General features: G+C 37.4%; 2 protein-coding genes across 3 annotated transcripts; both read left to right on the top strand.

Annotated features, from left to right (window-relative positions):
• The first annotated feature begins 3,939 nt into the window (after nucleotides 1–3,939).
• Nucleotides 3,940–5,590, top strand: LOC148692205 (uncharacterized). The gene has a single exon (XM_088682146.1). The coding sequence runs from the start codon at nucleotides 4,323–4,325 to the stop codon at nucleotides 4,887–4,889; it is 567 nt and encodes a 188-aa protein (XP_088538272.1). The 5' UTR covers nucleotides 3,940–4,322; the 3' UTR covers nucleotides 4,890–5,590.
• Nucleotides 5,591–9,613: 4,023 nt separating this feature from the next.
• LOC137745863 (phytochrome A-2) lies at nucleotides 9,614–15,375 on the top strand. 2 transcript variants are annotated; one of them, XM_068485897.2, is made up of 5 exons: nucleotides 9,614–10,389; nucleotides 11,123–13,192; nucleotides 13,343–14,159; nucleotides 14,439–14,729; nucleotides 14,843–15,375. In XM_068485897.2, exons 2-5 carry the CDS (start codon nucleotides 11,134–11,136, stop codon nucleotides 15,045–15,047), a joined length of 3,372 nt encoding a protein of 1,123 aa, XP_068341998.2. In that variant the 5' UTR covers nucleotides 9,614–10,389; nucleotides 11,123–11,133; the 3' UTR covers nucleotides 15,048–15,375. The 2 variants fall into 2 exon arrangements, with proteins under 2 accessions (XP_068341998.2, XP_068341996.2); XM_068485895.2 differs by having other exon boundaries at nucleotides 9,675–10,384.
• Nucleotides 15,376–15,521: the final 146 nt, after the last annotated feature.

The raw sequence follows: 15,521 nt of genomic DNA, 5'->3' as shown, positions 1-15,521 counted from the left end.
TAAAAAAAATTATTATATATTATATTAATCTATTAAAAAGTCATTTAATAAACATGACATCTACTGTCAAATTTGACAGCAAAAGGTCTTGCTTTCAAATGACTCAGCGCCACATAAGAAATTGAAGGCTCGGTTGAATAGAGTTTACTGCTATTTTTTACTGTTGTATGTCTACGTGACAATTTTAACAACTTCTTTAAAAATGTTCTTATGCTGTATTTGTCTGCATTTTATTTTGGGCTGACTTGAAAATCTAGAATCTATTCCATTTTGTGTCTGGACTGATCAGCCCAAATTTTGGTTGAGCCATCAATTTCTTGGGTCAAATTTGACATAATTTAAGGGAAGGACCTTAAGAATATTTTTTAGAATAAACAATATTATTTATATTAAAGGGTGGTCAAAAATTAATAAGAGAAAGTCTTAAGTCCCCTCATTCAAACTCTCCCCTTGCATTCCGACTCTACCATTGAATTTTAGCCGAACATTTGATATTATTAATTCAACTACAATAAATTGAATTCACAGAACAGATGATGCAATGCATAGTCTAAAATCGAGTTAACTATTCATAAATATCAAAAAATTTAAAAAAAGGGGCTGAGAGTTGTTACGTAATCGCATCAATGTATTTTCTGTTTGTTTTAGGTGCATTAGTGTAACTTTATATTTTTTTTAGAAAACATTGATGGTCTAAGAGAAACTGGTGCATTAGTGTACCATAAAATCTTTAGATTTACCTATTTATACTTAACATAATATACAATATATTGCGATCATATTGTAACATTTTGTTGATTTTAAACAAAACTACCCTAGTTAAAATCCATGACATTTGAGAGAATGATTTTGTGGCAGAGATAATGAAAGAAGTGAATTCATGTGGATGGGAATATGATGATGATGATGATGATGATGATGATGATGATGATGATAAAATATAATCCACTTCAATTAATACATAATACACAACTGATCAATATAGATAAAAAGTTCAATATGCCAATCACATGTGAAGGCAAAGGACTAATACACACACACACACACACAACCGCGGTTTTGCAAACTATATAATACATATTGTCATATATAAAAGTTAAAAAGCAGGATAATATGTGATTAACTTAAGATACGACATGTGTGGCATCCCAACATAAGTTTCTCTTCTACTTCTAATGCACAAGACAATCAGCACTGGAATTTGGAGCGAGTCCACCAAAGCTACCTGCTTTTAGATGCAAAACCAGTGATGAACAGAAAATAAGTCTCTTTGAGGTTGAAATTTGGGATGAGAAAGTGCCTTGCCACATCCACCTTTGATCCCATCTTATTCTGCCCCTTCTTCACCAGCCGCCATAGTCGCGGCGGCGTAACACTTTCCTCACATGTCTCTGGCTCCTCCTTAATGGTTGCTAGCTTGCTCTTGAGTATTTCCTCTATGTCATTCCAGGAGTCTGTCCGAAAATATTTCCGGCTCATGCACGGCACCACCCGCCACAATTTCCGATATCCCCTTCTCATTTCAAGTCGGAGTTCATCACCTGTAACTCTCCATTTGGACGAGAAAAATAAACTTGGACCAATCAATGCTCTTCTCTTCGTCTGTACATAAAGAGAGAGATATGTAGGGCGTGAGAAGAGGGAGGGAGGGTGGGTTTTGAGAATGTAGGTTAGGGTTGTAGTTTTAGTTGGAAAGCTAGGAAATGGAAAGAGGAGGGAGCAAAAGGCATAACCTTTGCTCTCTTTACAGCGATGGTTCAATCATAATGATCAGCTTTTGTTTGATAATCTTTTCAAACCTACCAAACTTTTATTCTATTTGAAACATCATGAAGTATATATGTTTTCTAGTTTTGAAGTATATACATATCTTGAAAAAAGGATGCATGGGGGTCTCTACGTGTCTGCTACAACTTTCATGGTTTCCTGGAATTATGAAACTGATGTGTCCCCTTGCAAATAATAATGAGAGAAAGTAGACTAGTATATCTCGATTAGGTCAGTTGATCACGATAGTATGCTCGTTCTTTTGTATTAAGAGATTGAATTGTATATGAGTTGATGATGATAGTATGCTCATTATTTTATATCAGATATCGGCTTTTCTTCCTTACAAATTAGAGTAGTTTAACATACACGTTTGATATATATGTGTGTGTGTGATAGAAAGTTAGAAACTTGAGGATTGAAACCACGGTTCATCCTTTGATTGCATAATTTCCATAGTTATTATTATTAATTAGAAGTTGGAACCAAAAAGTGGACTCACAGAACTTTCATACCAATCTTCCAGCCTGTAAAATACACCATGTTATTGAGGACATACAAAATCATGCACGCACTCATCTGATTCTGTCCAACCGTCATGCCTTCACCAAACCTTTCCACCATCTACCATGTTGCCGCCGCCACCACCACCTTCACCACCATACCTCTGCCACCATGACTCTACCTGTATCACCACCGATAGTATCACACACGAAGGTCCACCGCCACTTTGCATTATTTAAAAAGTAATGCTATTCATACCATATTTTTGTACCATATTTTTATATCATTTTAGGTAGCATTTGACGTGGACAGCCACATTATTTGAATTAATCAGATTTTTAAATTTAGTTCATTATTTAATAAACTAATAATTAAGAAAAACTAGTTAATTAAATAATGATTATGGTATACGAGGAGTCTTTCTCCTTCCTTTGCTTTGGTTTTGCAAATTTTTCAAATGAAGTGGCTATCCACATCAGATGTCATCTAAGGTAGTACAAAATTTTTGGTAATCCAATTGATAAATTAAACCATAGCAGGAGAAATGGTCACACATTAAAATCACAATTCACATCTCTAAACAGTTCCAATGATTAGGACGATAAGATTTACCTATGTTATAACATGTGAATTTTAAAGGATAATATTTGTGTTTTTCAATTGCGCATGACGTATCTTCATTGTAAAAAATTTCATAATAAAAACCGTTCAATGTCTTAGTTTTTATTCGAAGATCATTCCCAAAAAAATCATTCGACTCGAAGTTTGTTTGGTCATCTCAATGTATCAAATAAATAGATGATTCATCATGAATATGATACTTGATACCTGTTGGAATCACAAAAAAAAAAAAAAAAAAAAAAAAAAAAAAAAAAAATCACAATCCCACAGTGCCTACACCATTGATTTATTTGATAAACTTGGATGACTAAACGAACCTGATTCAAATTATTTTTTTGAACGGTTCTAATTATGAAACGTTTACAATGAAGATACATTATTTGCACATAGATGAATGAGTTTATCTCCCAAAAGGACAATGCAAGCATCATCCAATTTTATATTAGTATTTTATCTTAAGATATAAATTCGTTGTTCACTACAATAACTTTTATGACATTCTTATTTATATCAAAATGAGGCAAACCTTGAAAAAGGAAGAGATTTTTCTCAAAGCACAAGACTGAATACTATATGTTATTAGACAATTAGAGGTGTACTTGAAAAAAAAAAATTTCTATTTAATTGTTTAATGACATGTAATGTTTCGTCTCATATTCCAAACACATTGATAAACCTCTTGTCAAAAAAATGATACTTGATTGATCAAATGCTTATTTTTGTGAATCCACCCATTTTTTAATTTCTTATACTAATAAATGCAAGACGAATTCGAAATGAACACGATACTCAACCTTAATACGTATTCCGTGAAGTAAACATGTGAAAGGAAAATAGAAAAAGAGTATTAAGGAATATAAAAAGGCTGTGATATCTACACATCGTTTTTTACTTCTCTGTTATCTTTTTAGTTTTTGGCCTTTAGATCGGATAAATTGAAAAAAAATCAACAAACATAAATTAACAAGAGATGTGTGAAAAATAAAAAATAGTGTGTAGATAACACATTCCTATACACATAGGTCCAAAGCGAGTGTAAATGAAGCTTTAGAGAAGACTTAAGAAAGGATAAGGCTTTTGGGCTTTAAAAACTAAACTAATCAAATGTCATACCGCCACCAAATGCCATTAAACCCACCAGAAAACCACCACACGTCCTCTTCCCGCTTTTTACAGTTCTTGTGGGTTGGGACTGGGGACTTGAGGACCGAAAATTTATAACCCAACACGAAGTTTAGATTTTTACTGCAACATTGGCGGAGAAATCTCTAGTTTCTGTCCGTTCTTCAAGAAGATCTGGAAATTCAATTCTCGTCGCCATTTCCTCCTTTGGTTCAACCCTTTTGATCGATTTCAAAGCTTTGATGAAATTATTGGTCTTTTTGGAGTTTTCTTTTGGTGAAAAGCATCGAAATTGATACATAAATTTGATGTCTTTGGTTGAAAAGGAGATATCAAGCGTTGTTGGCGGCAGTGGTGGTGGTGGTGGCTGTGTGGTGGGCGATGATGGCGACGACGATGACGAGGAATGCGGCGGCAGTGGTAGTGGTAGTGGTGGGTCGCACGGAAGATGCGGATGCAGTGAGGAGAAGGCAAAGAAGCAGAGAGGGTTTAGTGGTGGTGGGTTGTCGAGAAATTTCCGAAAGGCCAAGCAGGTGGTCCTGCATCCGTTTGGAAGATCCAAAAAGCAGCTTCCCAGAAAAGCCAAGCCAAGGGCTTCTGCTTCTGGATCTTCCTGTTTTGCGTCATCTTGTGCTTTTTCTTCAGGTAAGAGGTTTGGAGGAGATGGCGGTAATGGTGGTGGTAATAAGGGTTGTTACTTTTGTTTCACGCAATCCCCAACTCTGGATTCCCCAATGGGGTCTCAGACCAGTGACCCTGAGCACCCAAATTTTACTTTTGGGATGTTGAGAGCTTTTGTTGAGAGCAATGAATTTTATTCCAAAGATTGCAATCCCCACTTAGATATTGATGTTTCCTCATATAAAATGGATTGAATTTGAAGGATATTATTATCAATTTCTGCACTTTTTTGGTGTTTTTGTTGTGTGGAAGTGATGATCGTTAAGAATTTTCCAGAAATGAATCGGGGAAGATGTCGAATTTTGATACCGATGGCAAGGGTGTTTGGATTTTTTTGAAATTAAAAGCCTTTTGATCTCGGTGTCATGATAGTTTCCGTGCTTTTTGGCGGTTTTGATGGTGCACATTGGTTTTAAGAATATATGCTTTTAGGACAGCATCTAGGCAGCAGATGGAGAAACCAAGCTTTGATTTGATTTCAAGAACATATTCTTCTCTTTTTATCGCGTGATTACAAATCTAAGCCTATAGTACAAATGGAAACCTCAGTCGTCTTGCATTGCTTCCTGAAGAAATGGGGTGTACATTTGAAAGACGAGGAGTGTATTTTGATCAACTGTAGGAGTGGAAGAGGTCAAATTCTTTGAATTTGTAATTTTTCGTTCATACATTGTGTTTTTATATAGTACTTTTTTTCTTTTCTTTCTGATATTGTGTAGATTGTAGAATGTAAAGTTTAAAACTTTGTCAATCCAATGACTGAGTCCGGGGGTGCCTCATTTACCGGCGTCTTGGATGAGATATTGCGGTCATGCTGTTGAGCATCTACGGTATGCCCTTTTCTACCTTTATTCCGTTTTCACTGGACTTTGGTCATCTGAGTGGACTTCTTGTATTCTGTTTTGAGAATCTCTTTTTTTTTTTTTTCCTTTTTCCGGTGTAATGATGAGGTGTTGAGCCAGATGTTTTAGAAGTTCATGCATTATTTTGTTATAATCTTTTCAGAATGCCTAGATGTTTTTACATACAAATTAGGCTAGCAGCTGCCAATATGAAGTAGATAATTGTCTGGAAAAGAAACCAGTATAATCTCTGCTTTTGCCTCTTAATTATCTTATGGATCATGCATTTTATGTTGAAAATCATCAAAATAGATACACAGTTAACTAATGGCTCGTTTGGTGTCTAAGATTGGATTCGTTTTCGATAAATCATTATGATTAAATGTATATATGAAGGTGGATGTAGACGATTTTTCTTTTTGAGGGGATTAGATTAGAAGGGATAATTTCCCTTCAGGACTAATACATTTTCTTCCTTCGAAGTCGGACAAAATTTCATTATTTCTTCCTTCAACTTCAGTATAGTGAGTTATCTGGTTCAATCCTAGGCACCAAACGAGCCCTGAATTTTGGGCACTATCAGGGTTCGAAATTCTGGACGTAGCCTACTCCTACCCATCTCCTTGTTAATGGACAGAATCGGAAATTTTCTCCAACAAAGACTCACCTTAAAGAAATTTGATTCCTATAATCTTTGCGTGTGTCTCTGGCAGGAGGATCTTATGGATACAATTTGTTTGATGCATCACTAGATTTTCAGTCCTTAAGCTCAAGAGAGCAGGATTAAGTTGTGTTTTCTGGTGTTGGTTATGATGGATGAACGATATCAATTGCTTTTGTTGGCCAGCATCAAGAAACTACCTAGGTGATAAATTCCAATACTCTTTCAATCGGAGGCGGTGGAAGCCTTGGCAGCCCTTCAACCCCCGGTCCCAATACGACGTATAAGAATTAGGTGCTCATGCTGCCGTAAACGGTACAAAATGGACTGATGATAGATAAATTGCTCTCTTCTAAGGCATGATGGAGGTGCAATCAACCTGTAAGTTACGGGCGGGGGTGATGCCAGCGGCAATGGCGGTGACGGTGGGGGCATGGTGAATTGGTGACCGTGGCAAGGTGGTGAGGGTGGTTGTGAGAATATATATTGTTGTGATTTTTTTCCTAAGCCTCCTACTGTCTTGGGATTTTTAGAAATGACACTACTTAGATGAAGCTTAAAATTCAGGATTCATGCCCTCCAGATTGCATGGATTTTTTACTCACATTGGATTTTAAATTTTATGTTTATAAATCCGAACAAGGAAATTAATACATTTCAGTTTGAAAGTTATTACTTTTGTGAAACTTTCAGACGGGTTTTTAGAGACTTGCAATCCCATCTCAACAGCAATAACCTATTTACGTCGCAAGGAACCCCGTGGTTGATAGCATTTACATGTAAGCGCTAAAAAGTAGAAAAAGAGAAAAAAGTTTCACACTGTTTTTCCGTTTTTAGGTCAGTGAAAAGGCAGTTGAGATCTTCACGGGATTTATGTCCGTAGCCGGCGGACCAGAAAATTCGGTCAGTTTATGAGACAGATTCAAGCTGTTTAAACTTTAAAGGCTTGGTTTTGTGTGATGAGGGCTAGTGTGATAGGCTAATAGAGTCCGCAATATTTAAATTGAGTAGTCAGGATTTCTTGGTCTGTCAGTTTAAATACAGAGATCTGGAGCGGATCTCAATTCAGGTGAAAAGGTTTGCAGTCAACAATATGTTGGAGACTTGAACAGAGATGAAATGTGATCAAAATCCAACCCATTACCATTTCACAGAATCTGCAAAGCAGCCCTAAACTTTATTTACTGCATTTGGCAGATGATGCCGAAGGAAAAGGAAGACGGCCAAGGTGATGGAGTCTGGACCACACACACAAGGATGGGCCAAATCTAGTGGTTTCCCCTCTAGTGCCAGTTACTAGGAGATTCAGCCCCGAGCGGAGGGACGGGCCAACACCCAAAGAGACTAACATGCTTGTCGGTCATACTTATACTGTAAAAAAGTTAAGATTATATCATTGACTCGAAACGCTATTACAATTATAAAAAGTATATACAAGAGTATCCTTAAGAGAGGTAGCAATTAAGTAGTGAACCGCACAATGGTGGTCAGGAGGAGGCTGAAATATCTTTGTAAGTCTTTTCGGTCCCTAAAAGGTAAACTGCGTTGGCAAAGCGACTAGCTGATCTCTTTTTAAAATAAAATAAAAAGGTAGTAAAGTTAGATTTGTTATGCCATGCACCTTCACCTAATGTAGCAACCCAGTTAGCAAATAGAAAAAGTAACAGCTGACCTGATATAGACATTTTATTATGTTCTTGGTATGAGATGCCATCATGCCAACAAAGAAAAACTTTACTTCCTCCCTTAGACATGCTCTAAAGTCCTTCGATACACAATTTAGAATTACTGCAAAATCTAATGTTTGACGAGCAGATCAATGGCTATGGCCTATGTTGCAACACACAATCACTCGGCTCTTGTGTTCGGCAAATCGACAAGCCTTATTTGTGGTCTTACGTTTGTGAGAGAAAAATCTTACATAACCGCACATACCTACAGTGGATCAATATGTGCAATGTCATATGAGCAAAGTTACAAATTTAAGTAAAAAAACTTTTAAAAAACTAGATTTTAAACCTTGATTAAGATGAAGTTTAGAAAAATGTCTTATACAAGATTAAAAATTGATTTTAATCCATAGACTCTATTTAATGCCAGCATATTAAATGTCTCTCTTTTTTATTTATAATTTTATGTTGTTCTTAAATTAAATTTTATGAAAATATTATAAATTTTAATTCTCATCATTGTAAGTATCTTACATAAGAAAATATTTTTGTAAAGATTTTTTGGTACACATGTTTTTGCATATTTTCTTATGTGTCACTAATTCATTACAATATATTTAGGTACGAACATTTCGGTACACTAAGTTAGTATAATATGTTTAGTTACTGACATTTCGGTACACTAGTTTATTATAATATATTTAGGTACCGACATCTCGATACTAGTTTAGTATCATATATTTAGATACGGAATTTTTTGGTACACTTATATTTTTGCATATTTTCTTATGTGCCACTAATTCACTACAATGTATTTAGGTACAGACATTTCGGTACACTAATTTAGTAAAATATATAATGATACAGACGTTTAGGTACACTAATTAGAGGAAGTAAAATAAATATAATGAATTAAAATGTGTATAATAATAAATAATTTTAATTTTAATGTAATGACATTAAATAAGATATCTATACTATTAAGAGAACCCTCATTGTCAACTTTTTTTCCTATTTTGTCCTCATTTTTTATGCACACTACAGACAAAAGGAGGGCAACATAGTAATTTTGTATCTTTTGACAAAATGACAATCATATCCCAATTTTTTTCTCTTTTATCTTTTTTTTTTGGAGAAAATGACAATCATATACTTATTTTTCCAATTTTACCATCACTTTTGATACATAATATTTATATAAGGATGACAAAACAGTAATTATATAATATTAAAAAAAAATGCACTTATTAAGAGAAATTGTTCACACACTTTGTATGTGCCCATATACTAGTATAAATTTAAATTAAGTACACATTAGAAGACTATAATTAATATTTAATCTAACTTCAAATTTTTATTAAATTTTAATTTTCTCCGAGAATTAAAATTCAAAAACCCCCAAAACTTACTTACGCTTCTTAGGAAAAGAATCATCTTCTGAGCTCAGGATGAGGATCCTCCTGATCACGAAATTCGGGCTGTTCAAATTTAATCTAACGACTCCAAATAGAAAAATTCTCTAAAAATTATAATAATTACAAATATTAAATTAAATTTAAACGGTCCGAATTTCATAATCAGGAAGATCCTATCCTGAGCATTCTCTTCCCGCTTCTTAATCGTTATCGTAAGATTCTGAGTCCCCCGACTCAATAATACAACGTTGAGGGTGAGAGCAACGTGGCATGCGTATCCTCCGTCACCAATAATATTATAATACCATCCAAAATCCGATGTTAAACAGCCAATCGGATTGGGTTACCGCACGTGATCCTCATAAGCCCCCCCGCTCATTCTTTTGATTTCATCCCACGCCTGTACTATTATTCTTCCTTTATCCCAGATCCTAGAAAATCCCAACTCTCCGCCTCTTACTTCCCCACTCTCTGGAAACCTAACTTTCCCATTAGTTTATGAAGTAATCATGAAGCAGCTTAACTGCGCCATTGATGACAATAGTTTAACCTGTATATTCTGCCCAATGGGTTGCTTTCTCTTTCCAATTTTCAGCTGGGAACCGCCAGATTTCCATGGATTAATTGGAAGGGGAAGTGAGAGATGATGGTCTTTGCTAATTATGGCTGTCATCAACTAACTCCATTTACCCATTTTGAAAGGGTACCTAAAACCCTCATCCAATCCCTCCCCACCAAATTTGGTAGCTTTTTCCAGCTGCAGAAACCCTTCTTCATTGTTTTGTGTTTTCGGAGTGGACCCATCTCATAGTTTTTGCTTTTCTTAAATTTGTACTGTCTTTTTTTATTTTATTGTTATTTTATTAAAGGCGGTTCCTTTGTTTACTAACAGTCCAGTCCTGCCGCTGGGATTAGTGTCCATTACAGGGACAGATGGGGATGGGATTGAAAGTTCGAGACTTCAGTGGACAATTTTTTAATTTAATAACAATTTTGTAGTAATCCCATGTTTTTGTTTGCCAGTTTGGTTTTTCTATAAGTTGGGTTTGCACCTGAGAGACTTAGTTGAGCTCTGCTTGCTTGTACTGCAGCTGAAGAAAGGTTAGGTTGTATGCGATTCTTTTCTTGCCTAATTTAAATTTTTTTTTTTTTGTTCTGGTTCTGATCACTTTTAGGAAGATGGCTGTTTTTCTTTTTGATGCTAGAATTGTTGTTGACTCCTAGTTTTTGATTTTTCTGATATAAGCGAATAAGCGATATTCTACTTTAAACTAATCCAACTTGAAGGGAATTTGAACTCGGGCTCATAGGGGATTTAAACTCATAGTCTTGATTTAGTTACTTTGGCTTCTTGAATTACTAGTTGTTTCTACGTTTTTCTTACCTGTGTTTGCTTTAATGAAGTAATTGGTGGAAAATTGTTCAAGATATCAGATAAACTTGAAGTTCAGTAATTGCTCTACATTCACTAAAGTTTCTGTTGTAATTAGTTTCACTTGTTTCTGTCAGTTTTTAGAAATGCTAAAGATCTTTGTGTTTTTACTGTTTTGAGAAGAAAGAGTTCTGTTCTCTGCGATAAGTTTTCGTATCTTAAAATGTTGATGCAGTCGTGTAAAAGTTTTGGTATCTTAAAAAATCTTGAGCTCTGCTAGTGATTTTTTACGCCTAGTATTCCAATGATCTGAACGGCGATTGATATGATGAAAATAAACTCAATGATTACTAGAATCAGCCTTCTGTTTTATGGATCAATACTAGCAATATCTTCAGAAGGGTTTCCAACTTTTCATGTTAGCATGCTTCTTATATCTTTCTGATTAGTTTGTTTTCTGTTCGCAGTTTGTGCGAGAATGTCTTCTTCTAGACCTGGTAACTCATCAAGCAATCCAGGGCGGTCTAGACACAGCGCTAGAATCATTGCTCAGACAACTGTTGATGCAAAGATTCATGCCGATTTTGAGGAATCGGGTAGTTCCTTTGACTACTCGAACTCAGTGCGTGTCGGCAGTTCAGTTGGTGGAGATCAACACCCTAGGTCCGACAAAGTGACCACTGCTTATCTCCATAACATACAGAAAGGCAAGACGATCCAACCGTTTGGATGCTTGCTAGCCTTGGATGAGAAGACTTTCAGGGTCATTGCATACAGTGCGAATGCTCCTGAAATGCTGACCACGGTCAGTCATGCAGTCCCAAGCGTTGGGGACTCCCCTGTCCTTGGCATGGGAACAGATATAAGAACAATTTTCACTGCCCCTAGTGCCTCCGCACTGCATAAGGCCCTCGGATTTGGAGAGGTTTCTCTCTTAAATCCCATCTTAGTTCATTGCAAGACCTCTGGCAAGCCTTTCTATGCAATAACTCATCGAGTAACGGGCAGTTTGATCATTGACTTTGAGCCGGTGAAGCCTTATGAAGTGCCTATGGCTGCTGCTGGGGCACTGCAATCATACAAGCTTGCTGCCAAAGCAATTGCCAGATTGCAGTCTTTGCCTAGCGGCAGCATGGAGAGGCTTTGTGATACAATGGTCCAAGAGGTTTTTGAACTCACCGGTTATGACAGGGTGATGACTTATAAATTTCATGATGATGATCATGGAGAAGTGGTCTCTGAGCTTACGAAGCCTGGCCTGGAGCCATATCTAGGGTTGCATTATCCATCCACTGACATACCTCAGGCTGCACGGTTCCTATTTATGAAGAATAAGGTCCGCATGATTGTTGATTGTGGTGCGAAACATGTGAAGGTGTTTCAAGATGAGAAGCTTCCGCTGGATCTCACATTGTGCGGTTCAACCCTGAGAGCCCCACATAGTTGCCATTTAGAATATATGAAGAATATGAATTCCATCGCATCTCTTGTTATGGCAGTAGTTGTTAATGAGGGGGATGACGAGGTGAGAGATCCTGATTCTGTTCCGCCTCAAAAAGGAAAGAGACTTTGGGGTTTGGTAGTATGCCATAATACAAGTCCAAGATTTGTTCCTTTCCCTCTCAGGTATGCCTGTGAGTTTTTAACTCAAGTGTTTGCCATCCATGTCAATAAGGAGATAGAGATGGAAGATCAGATGGTTGAGAAGAACATCCTGCGCACCCAAACGCTGTTGTGTGATATGCTGTTACGAGATGCACCCTTAGGTATTATGTCACAGAGCCCTAATGTTATGGATCTAGTGAAATGTGATGGAGCTGCCCTATTGTACAAGAACAAGGTATGGAGACTTGGAATGACTCTGAGTGACTTTCAGCTTCATGACATAGCTTCATGGCTCTCCGAGTACCATATGGATTCTACGGGTTTGAGTACAGATAGCTTGTATGATGCAGGATTCCCTGGGGCTCTTGCTCTTGGTGATGTAGTATGTGGAATGGCAGCTGTGTGGATAACTTCCAAGGACGTGCTCTTTTGGTTTCGATCCCACACTGCTGCGGAAATTCGATGGGGTGGTGCAAAACATGAAACCGGTGAGAAAGATGATGGTTCTAAAATGCACCCTCGATCATCATTCAAGGCTTTCCTTGAAGTTGTCAAGACGAGGAGCTTGCCTTGGAAGGACTATGAAATGGATGCAATTCATTCTTTGCAGCTTATTCTGAGGAATGCTTTCAAAGATGTTGAAACCACCTTGGAAGCAAACACCAAAGCAATCAATGTAAGGCTTAGTGACCTCAAACTTGAAGGGATGCAAGAACTGGAAGCTGTGACAAGTGAGATGGTCCGTTTAATTGAAACAGCCACGGTTCCAATTTTGGCTGTTGATGTTGATGGGCTGGTTAATGGGTGGAATACAAAAATCGATGAGTTAACTGGTCTTCCTGTTGATGAAGCAATCGGAAAGCATTTGCTCACACTCGTGGAGGATTCTTCGACTAGCGTGGTGAAGAAAATGTTGGACTCAGCATTGCATGGTATGTCGCTCATTTACCCTATTCAACAGTTTAGGCATTTTAGATTTTCAATTATTACTGGAAATAGCTATATGCTTGTATGGATATGTATTAGGTTTTCAATTATAGTCCTCTGTTTGTATTAAACTCATCCTTTTTTTTCCTGGTCAGGCAAAGAGGAACAAAACATCCAATTCGAGATAAAAACACATGGTTCTAGGGCTGATCTTGGTCCCATCAGTTTAGTTGTGAATGCTTGTGCAAGTAGAGACATTCGGGAAAATTTTGTGGGGGTGTGTTTTGTGGCACAGGATATCACTGGTCAGAAGAATGTGATGGACAAATTCACCCGGATCGAGGGTGATTACAAAGCAATTGTACAAAACCCTAGCCCCTTGATTCCCCCAATATTTGGTACAGATGAATTTGGCTGGTGTTCTGAGTGGAATTCAGCAATGACAAAGTTAACAGGGTGGAAACGAGAGGAGGTAATGGATAAAATGCTTCTGGGAGAGGTTTTTGGGATCAACATGGCATGTTGTCCTCTCAAGAGCCAAGAATCTTTCGTAAATCTTGGTATTGTACTTAACCATGCCATGATAGGTCAGGTATCTGAAAAGGTTCCCTTTGGTTTCTGTGCTCGTAGTGGAAAACACATAGAATGCCTGCTGTGCGTGAGTAAGAAATTGAACAGTGAGGGCTCAGTCACTGGGGTCTTTTGCTTCTTGCAGCTTGCTAGCCCAGAGCTGCAACAAGCACTTCATGTCCAGCGCTTATCAGAACAAACTGCTGTGAAGAGATTGAAGGAATTGTCTTATATTAGAAGGCAGATCCGGAATCCTTTAGCCGGTATAATATTTTCTCGGAAAATGATGGAGGATACTGAGTTGGGAGCAGAACATCAACAGCTTCTGCATACGAGCGCCCAGTGCCAGCACCAGCTCAACAAAATACTGGATGATTCAGATCTTGATACCATCATTGACGGGTATGATTTAGTCGTTGAAGACTGATTTATTTTACCTTGGATTTTTTTTTTTAACATTTTTTTTAATTCACATTAAGCTACACAGATTGGATAATTAGTTTATAGTAGATCTGTTTGTCTGAAACAACTTACATGCTGGCACCTTGATATCCTTACAACAACCCACTTTCGGTTCATAAAATGGCAGATTAATCCGAAACATGTTCTTTTCTGGAGAAGCTATTGACTTTGTTTATTCTGACGGGACAATGTTTCTTTGTTTTTCTGATCCCTCGACAGCTACCTGGACCTGGAGATGGTCGAGTTTACATTGCATGAAGTACTGAATGCCGCTGTCAGTCAAGTCATGATTAAGAGCAATGCCAAGAGCATCCGCATTGTCCACAATGCAGCGGAAGATATCATGACTGAGACGTTATATGGGGATAGTCTTAGGCTTCAACAAGTCGTAGCTGATTTCTTAGCGGTATCAGTAAGTTTTATGCCAACTGGAGGCCAGCTTACTATCGAAGCTAAGTTGACCAAAGATCAGTTAGGACAATCCGTTCAGCTCGTGCATTTGGAGCTCAGGTACAGCTTCACAATTGAATTCATAACCTGCTACTGATTTCATGTATAATGTGGTTGCTTGTATTACAAGTTAAGCAATTATCACGAGATGCTGATTTGATGTATTGAAACAGGATCACACACGCCGGTGGTGGGATTCCAGAAGGACTGCTGAACCAGATGTTTGGAAACAACGGAGACATATCTGAGGAGGGCATTAGCCTGCTCATCAGCAGTAAACTTGTGAAGCTCATGAATGGTGAAGTACGGTATCTTAGGGAAGAAGGCAAGTCAACCTTCATGATATCCGTAGAACTCGCCGTGGCAAACAAGATGTAAGTCCTAAGACAATTTTCAACGGCAGATGACACAGATCGTCAAGTGTACATACAACTTTTTCCGTTGGATCATTCGTGTTGGTTTTAACCCCCAAATCCGCACGTCTGTCTCGCGTTCTTTAAATGGTGTTGGTTTGTGGTGGATTTGCAGAACTTCAGAGCAATGTGTGAAGAACAATAGAAAGAGAAACGGTAAGAGATGTTGCACTTCCTGCTGAGGATGAAGTTTGTAATTGTCCACCATTTCACGTTTTTGGCTTAATTATGTCTTGTTGTAATTCGTCGACCTAATTAAATTTTATTTCAGCGTTATCTATAGCTTCACTCTATCTTGGTCTGTTTTCTCATCCGAAAGTGGTAGGAAACTAAAAGATTCATCCATATTAAGATGGGAACTTTAACGAAAAGTTCTCGGTACTGTTCACTTTAACGAAAGAATCATATTTGTACACTAAAAATGCAATCTTGGTACTAT

This window comes from Pyrus communis, chromosome 12 (genome assembly GCF_041283825.1).
Source record: "Pyrus communis isolate YQ-2024b chromosome 12, ASM4128382v1, whole genome shotgun sequence".
NCBI classification, from domain to species: Eukaryota; Viridiplantae; Streptophyta; class Magnoliopsida; order Rosales; family Rosaceae; genus Pyrus; species Pyrus communis.
Note: the sequence above shows the minus strand (reverse complement) of the source record. Positions and strands in the feature narration are given on the sequence as shown.

Coding starts and splice junctions, on each gene's coding strand:
- LOC148692205 (XM_088682146.1), top strand. CDS start 4,323: ATGTCTTTGGTTGAAAAGGAGATATCAAGCGTTGTTGGCGGCAGTGGT.
- LOC137745863 (XM_068485897.2), top strand. CDS start 11,134: ATGTCTTCTTCTAGACCTGGTAACTCATCAAGCAATCCAGGGCGGTCT. Junction 13,193..13,342: donor GTTGGACTCAGCATTGCATG/GTATGTCGCTCA, acceptor TTTCCTGGTCAG/GCAAAGAGGAACAAAACATC. Junction 14,160..14,438: donor CTTGATACCATCATTGACGG/GTATGATTTAGT, acceptor ATCCCTCGACAG/CTACCTGGACCTGGAGATGG.